The sequence below is a fragment of the Amphibalanus amphitrite genome, unplaced genomic scaffold, assembly GCF_019059575.1.
Source record: "Amphibalanus amphitrite isolate SeventyFive unplaced genomic scaffold, NRLGWU_Aamphi_draft 000524F_arrow, whole genome shotgun sequence".
Taxonomy (NCBI): domain Eukaryota; kingdom Metazoa; phylum Arthropoda; class Thecostraca; order Balanomorpha; family Balanidae; genus Amphibalanus; species Amphibalanus amphitrite.
In genome coordinates, this window is record NW_024882018.1 from 407,147 (window position 1) to 414,267 (window position 7,121).

At 52.9% G+C, this 7,121-nt stretch overlaps 1 protein-coding gene across 1 annotated transcript; it reads right to left on the reverse strand.

Annotated features, from left to right (window-relative positions):
• Positions 1 to 887: 887 nt before the first annotated feature.
• On the reverse strand, positions 888 to 6,871 carry LOC122393211. The gene is made up of 4 exons (XM_043389038.1): positions 4,692 to 6,871; positions 2,470 to 3,186; positions 1,638 to 1,941; positions 888 to 1,465 (listed from the first exon to the last, which is right to left on the reverse strand). Exons 1-3 carry the CDS (start codon positions 6,838 to 6,840, stop codon positions 1,643 to 1,645), a joined length of 3,165 nt encoding a protein of 1,054 aa, XP_043244973.1. The 5' UTR covers positions 6,841 to 6,871; the 3' UTR covers positions 888 to 1,465; positions 1,638 to 1,642.
• Between the last annotated feature and the right edge of the window lie 250 nt (positions 6,872 to 7,121).

Consider the following 7,121-nt stretch of genomic DNA (forward strand, 5'->3'; position numbering starts at 1 on the left):
ACGCGTCTGTATCTTGTTCCTGTACGGAGTTATTGGCCAAAAACCTTTGGTGACCTTTGATGACGTCACATGACCTCACAGCTGCCCAACAGCAAAACAGACCTCAAGGTAGTGAAGGTTGATCGTATATGAAGTCATGTATGGTATATGGGGCCATTCCGACCCGTTTTAGTGGTAAAAACAGGGAGTTGATTTTTCCCCCGTTGACTTATAATGGGGAGGTCGCGAAACTGACCTGACCTTAGGTCACCGATATCAAAATTCCGAGATATACAAATTGCACATACTGGTACCCTAACTAAAGCCTGAAGAGAAGAAATTGATCGGTCGAAAACTCTAGCTCTGGCGTGATTGCAAACGTTTCTGAGGTAGGGTCACCAAACCGCCTCTGGTGACCTGACCTGAGGTCAGATCAACTCAAAATTTTCAGACATGTTGCGTAGAAGCCTTTTAGGAAAAGTCAGAAAATTTGAGCTTCCTAGCTCAACGCGTTTGGGAGAAATAACCAAAAAACCTCAGGGGGGGGGCTCCTGAGGCCCCCCCCCGCCAGGAATAGGGTTAAGTTCCCGAATCCGCATGACCTGACCTGGACCCATAGATGATTATTTTCATGTGACCCGACCCGGGCAAGTTGCGTCAGCTCCATCTTGCACAGTACTTTCCAGATTGCTGCCCCTTCCCCAGACCCCCTTCCCTGACCGACGCCACGCCAACCGCACCATCCTGCCTGCGGCTAGTGGAGACGGCGGTGCCAGCCCACTTATCTGACGGCCTTTCTGGCCTGCCAGCTGCAGTGGCCGTCACCCTTCCTGTGCCGGACGTGGCGGTGCAGACCAGCGCTATCAGTGGAGCCCGGCCGGCCCGGTCTTCCTTCGCAGTTAGCTGAGTCGTGGCTTGCTAACATTATATTAACACTACATCCAGTGGCCACCACATCCAACGGATGCTATGTAATGATTCGGTACAGATTCGTATGTATGTACCTACCGATCGGTACAACTCCTAATGTCTACATAGTTTTTACAAGAATGCACATTACACAAGACATGTATCATAAAAAGTGAGTGTTCACTGACATCAGTGAGTATCATCAACAACAGTGAGTGTTCACTGAGCCCAAACTGAGCCCATTCCAATAAATGACATCATCGAACAACAATTTGTACGTGTATCACAACATACGTCACCCTGTAACACATCCACTGTGCAATTATTTACACGTCATGAGCATCGTAAAAATCGCCATTTTGTACACAATGATACCAACACTCACCTATGTATATATTTGTAATTTCCTGTCTTCAATGCAACGGTGATGATATACAATATTGGTCAATGTATTTTCTATTTCCAATATCTACACAGTCGACACATTTTGAACTTCTCTGGCACCACAAATCACTGACCCTCGACTTGTTCTCCACAGTGGCGCCTCCTCGGGGTGGTCCGCGACTCTGCTGATATCCTGAAACACAAACAGATTAGGCTTGGATATGGCAAATATTTGCCTCAGGAGGCCTGAGGAACATGCTTAATGTATCCCTAGTGTTTTTCATCTCTTCCAAGACCCCGTTCAACGTGAATTTTATTCTTATTATGAGGTAAATATGAAATAATTTTCACCCAAATCAACTCACGTCGGTCACTTTCCGTGGCGCCGCTCCTGGCTGTTCCGCCGACAGCCGAGGCGCCGCTCCAGATCCTTCCTCTCATGTCGGTGACGTCTCCTCTGCTCCTCCAGCTCCTGGTTGTGCCGCTCCTGGAGCTGGATACGCTGCTGGCGGTGTCTTCGGGTGACCTCTATTAGGTTCCTGAGATGTTCAACGTTCCGGCTCGGCTGCCGCCCCTGACGTTGTTCTTCTTCTTGATGTTGTTGTTGCTGCTGCCTTTGTTGTTGGCCATGTTGTTGCTGTTTCTGTTGCCGCTCATGGTTCTTGGGGGCTGGAAACAGAAGGGCATGATTTACTGTTTACATCGACCCTGAATGTATAAGATTGGTGTGTAAATGCGTATTGTACTTTAGAAGCATTAATATTTAAAGCTGCTGTTAATTTTTCATCTATGTTAGGATCCTTACCGCTTCGGCTATGCATCTACATATCAAAATCATCAAAAGAGTTTGATGAGTTGTGCAAAAAGCATCATGTTATTTAGAAAAGAGGTGATCCCTGGAACCTATGTGATTATCGTTATATTAAATGATAATTACATGATGCAAACGCGATGGGAAGATTGACATCGCAACAATCGAGAAAAAGGTTTTGTACATTTCAAATGTCAAGACTTATGCTGTGAAACGCTATGGTGAAACGGTTCTTGGACGAGTGAACTTCCCAAACTTTTCTTAATGACTGACTATCGTTGCGATAGTTTTTTATCAATAGTTTTGTGGTTGGTCTGCTCGTGTGTGTCATGATCAAAAATCAAAATACAACACAATTTACATATCCCCTTGATATTGAATCTTACCTCGCACCAATGGCTCTTCATCCTCCTCCAGCTTCAGTCCATTCTCCAGCTCCTCCTCCTGCACCTTCCCGAGCTCCTTCTCCAGCTCCAACTCCAGTTCCTTCTCCAGTTCCTTCCCCAACTCCTCCCCCAGGTGCTGACGCCTCCTGCTGCACTCCTCCATCAGCCGAGCCAACTCCTCCCCTGTCCGGATGTTCGGGTACCTCTCCTTCAGCTCTTGTGACTCGCTTTGGTGTCTCTGCTTCAGCTTGTTCCACTGCCTTTGGACCTTCTGCTCCAGGTCTCCCCACTCTATCTGGTGCTGTCGCTCAAGCACTGCCCTATCCCTTCGGTTTTTCCGATCCAGAAGCTCCAAATGTCTCCTACGTCTCTCTTGATTCGAGTGCTCCTGATTCTGTAGCTCCACGCACATGGTAACACTCTCGTGTCGCTGTTGGAGGCTCTTCCGCTCGTCATGGTGCCGCATTTCCATGCTCCGCCACTTTTTGTCATGACGTCGCTCCATACTCCGGCACTCTTCATCATGCTGCTGGTTCAGACTCTTCTTCTTCTCGTAGCCCCGCCGGTCCAGCTCCTGCCACAGCTGCTGGTGCTGTCGCTCCAGCTGCTGCCATTTCTCTCGCTGAGGGCGAGGCAGACCCTCCATTGTCTGCTTCTCGTCTGCGCCGCGCCGCTCCTCACCACCGACCTCTCCGTTGTCGTCATCCCGTTCCGAGTCTGGAACACAGTAAGTCAGATGGAATTAAAGAGCTGGTTGGTCCAATGTGATTTATCAGTAAACAGCAGCATATAGGAAGGTCAGGAGGATAATTATCGTGTAAATGGTCACGGTCAGCGGGGTCAGGTGTGGGTGGGGACGGGGTCAGTCTGTGGGGTCAGGTGGGAGGTCAGTCAGTGGGGTTAGGTGGGAGGTCAGTCAGTGGGATCAGGTGGGAGGTCAGTCGGTGGGGTCAGGTGAGAGGTCAGTCAGTGGGGTCAGGTGGGAGGTCAGGTGGGAGGTCAGTCAATGGGGTCAGGTGGGAGATCAGTCAGTGGGGTCAGGTGGGAGGTCAGTCAGTGAGGTCAGGTGGGAGGTCGGTCAGTGGGGTCAGATGGGAGGTCAGTCAGTGGAGTCAGATGGGAGGTCAGGTGGGAGATCAGTCAGTGGGACGTAGGGTCAGGTGGGAGGTCAGTCAATGGGGTCAGGTGGGAGGTCAGTCAGTGGGGTCAGGTGGGAGGTCAGTCATTGGGGTCAGGTGGGAGGTCAGTCAGTGGGGCCAGGTGGGAGGTCAGTCAGTGGGGCCAGGTGGGAGGTCAGTCAGTGGGGTCAGGTGGGAGGTCAGGTGGGAGGTCAGTCAATGGGGTCAGGTGGGAGGTCAGTCAGTGGGGTCAGGTGGGAGGTCAGTCAGTGGGGTCAGGTGGGAGGTCAGTCAGTGAGGTCAGGTGGGAGGTCGGTCAGTGGGGTCAGATGGGAGGTCAGTCAGTGGAGTCAGATGGGAGGTCAGGTGGGAGATCAGTCAGTGGGACGTAGGGTCAGGTGGGAGGTCAGTCAATGGGGTCAGGTGGGAGGTCAGTCAGTGGGGTCAGGTGGGAGGTCAGTCATTGGGGTCAGGTGGGAGGTCAGTCAGTGGGGTCAGGTGGGAGGCCAGTCAGTGGGAGGTCAGTCAGTGGGGTCAGGTGGGAGGTCAGTCAGTGGGGCCAGGTGGGAGGTCAGTCAGTGGGGCCAGGTGGGAGGTCAGCCCAGTGGGGTCAGGTGGAAGGCCATTCGATCAGGAGGATCGCGGTGAAACAGAAGCAGAACGCAAACATTTGATTTTGTGAATAGATGTTTTGTCACTGGGCGCAAAATGACCTCGCCGTCGGCGCGCCCCTAACCCCCAACAAACAAACAAGATGTTTTGTCATAATGCTCTCTCACAGGGTCAAGCCCTTCTTGAACTAGAAGGCAATATATAGTCTGCGTAGGCTTTATAATTAAGTTAATAGAAAGCATGAGTGTTAAAACATAACGTCTAATGTCATGCAATGCTAATGCGAATCAGTTAACATGTAGCATATATGAAAACGTTTTTAGTGGTCATATTCCGCCTCATAACTAATATCTCAATTTCCTGCAAATCATTGAGCTTTATTTGGTCATTCTAGTGTTTTACCGCCACGTCTCAAAATTTACTGGTAATTTGAAATACATATAAATGGAGCTCTTTGAGTAACTAACAGTGGTCGGTGCTACTTTGTCTTACCTTGTGAGTCGGTCTCGTCCACTGCCAGGCAGTACGGCGTCATCTCCCATCGGTCCGGCCACCAGCCGGTGGCGGCGTCATAAGCCGTACGAAGCCGGTCACCGGACAGCAGCTGCTGCAGCCGGCGGCGCTTGAGGCCGGCCGTGGTGGCCACCGACACGGCGTCCATCTCTGGCAGTAGGTCACGGAGCTGCCAATGAAGGTTGGTATTGAAGAACTGCTCCAACAGCTCCCGGGTCTCCTGGTAGGTGCGCATTGGTAGGTGCGCATTCCCCATCCACCAGTTCTTCATTCTCCGGTCCTCATCTCGCCACATGTCCATCTTACCCGGCGCGTTCACGCGGACAGCCTGCAGTAGCAGCTCGGGCCGTAGCAGCAGCTCGGCACGGCCCCGCGGCGTGTCCAGCTCGGCGGTCAGTCCGGCCGGCCGCTCCTCCAGCGGCCGCCGCAGCTGCAGACTACACCAGGTGGCCACCCTGTCCGGGTCACCCAGCAGGAACTCCAGGTCGGACCTGGTGAGGAGTTGTATCAGGGGGGTTACGTCCAGCGTGACGATGTCGCTGACTGATGACGTCATCAGCGTCTCGCCTACCAGGTCCGCCGGGTCGACCACGACCCACGCCATGAACAGATAACACTGCTGGTTGTATGTTCCTGAGTTGCTGTAGTGCCACCACTGTAGTAGAAGTGGTGCCGTGCGGACCAGCGGAGGGATGCTCGCCTTCCACCAGTACTCCCACCACGGAGCCGTGGGGCGGTAACCGACACCGTCCACTACAGCCTGTTGGACGAGCGTCCGTAACAGACGGAGCCGCAGCTCACGTTCTGAGAGCGGCTCCGTCCCGCCCTCCAGCAGCAGATCCACGTTCCTCCACTGATCCTCACAAACTGCCATCAGAAGGAGCGTGGCATGCTCCCTCATCAGACGTATGGTGTCGATGATATCCCGTCGCTCTTTTGTGCTGAGTTCAGCCGTCACATCGATGTTGTGATCGAAAAAGCAGGGTAGTCTTCCGATGGCAAAATTCTCCTCCAGCCAATCAAGTATTTTGTGGACACCGTCAGTGATGCCTTTCAACATCCCAACAGGCGTAGTTTGGGCCACCCAGAGACCCGCCGTCTTTATAAAATAAGACTTAAATTTTACCTCATCGGTCATCACCTCGCTCTTTTTCAGAATTCCTTTCATGCCTTTTACAGCCTTGATAGCCGCTCGTATAACTGGAGCGAGGTGGCGGATGGCGACCAACTCTGCCCGTGAGAAGGAAATCAGAAACTCGATGAACTCGGTGTCACTCCCAGGCCGGCCGGTCGGCACAAGATGCACACCGAACCTACGGATGTTATCCCATGCCGCCGCTGGTGGAAAATCGGCCTCCAGCTGACAGCCGTCGAGCTGGCCTTCTGCCGGCCACCACCCGCGCACCAGGATACAGGGCACGTGGTCAGTACCGCCGTCTGTAATATCATATGGTGACTTGACATTGACCGCCGGTCCGGCGGTGCTGATTTCTCCTTCGCAAAGAACCCGAGAAAAATTCAGCATGATATTGCGCATGGTATGTGACGGCAGTGCCTCCAGTGCCTTTTCGTGGCTGCACTTTGTCGTCTTGGCCCAGTGCAGCGTCACAAAGCCTGGGTTTTTGGTCGGTCGGGCCCACAGCTGTGGTGCAGACTGTCGACTAATAACACCCGGCTCCTCTCTCTTTCCGAGCGCCGCCCAGCGGAAGGGACCGTCGAACTCGAACATCAGATCGAAGTCTGACGTCCCCCCTTGGCCGACTACCCCGTCCGACAGACCCTCGACATTGCTGCCCGATCCATTGATGGAGGTTAACCTGAGGGGCTGGTCGGGCTGGCAGTGTCGACACCGGGCGGCGGCGGCGTCATTGACATCCAACAGGGCTGCCATGAGCGGTTCTCCTATCAGTCTGTCGACAGAGTGACTTACCTCAAACTTGGCACAGTGGGCCTGATGCCACGCACAGTTGCTGTTGCAAATGTCGTCTGTGAACAGCAGAGTGTCGGGGATCAAATGTGCGCACGATTCGTACTTCCTCACTAGCGTTCTCACTCGCCAGTTTATGCCTCTGTACAAATTCTTAATCCGCTCGGCTCTTCGCACACAATATGTCTGTGGTCGTGACATGGCTGCCGGCTGCTCCGGCTCTCCCGGACTGACTGAGGTCGGCCGACGCCGCTGTAGATATATACCGACCCTGACAGGAACACAGATAAGACGGAACGCTCTGTGGCCGTGGTCGTCCAGTGGCAGCGACTGGCGCGCTGCAGGGCAGCGAAATCAGGAGTACCTAGCACTATGGTAGATATATGTAGTTCGATATAAATTAGCATGCCGTTGTGTTGACCATGCACTGAGAAGTTCGACTGAATCAGGATTTAATAACGATACATTTATAGGAATTCGAG

Bases quoted from the DNA above. Each gene is read 5' to 3' on its own strand.
- LOC122393211 (XM_043389038.1), bottom strand. From the start codon at position 6,840: ATGTCACGACCACAGACATATTGTGTGCGAAGAGCCGAGCGGATTAAG. The intron at 3,187-4,691 runs GTAAGACAAAGT...ACTGTGTTCCAG, and splicing joins GGACGAGACCGACTCACAAG to ACTCGGAACGGGATGACGAC. The intron at 1,942-2,469 runs GTAAGATTCAAT...TTCTGTTTCCAG, and splicing joins TGAAGAGCCATTGGTGCGAG to CCCCCAAGAACCATGAGCGG.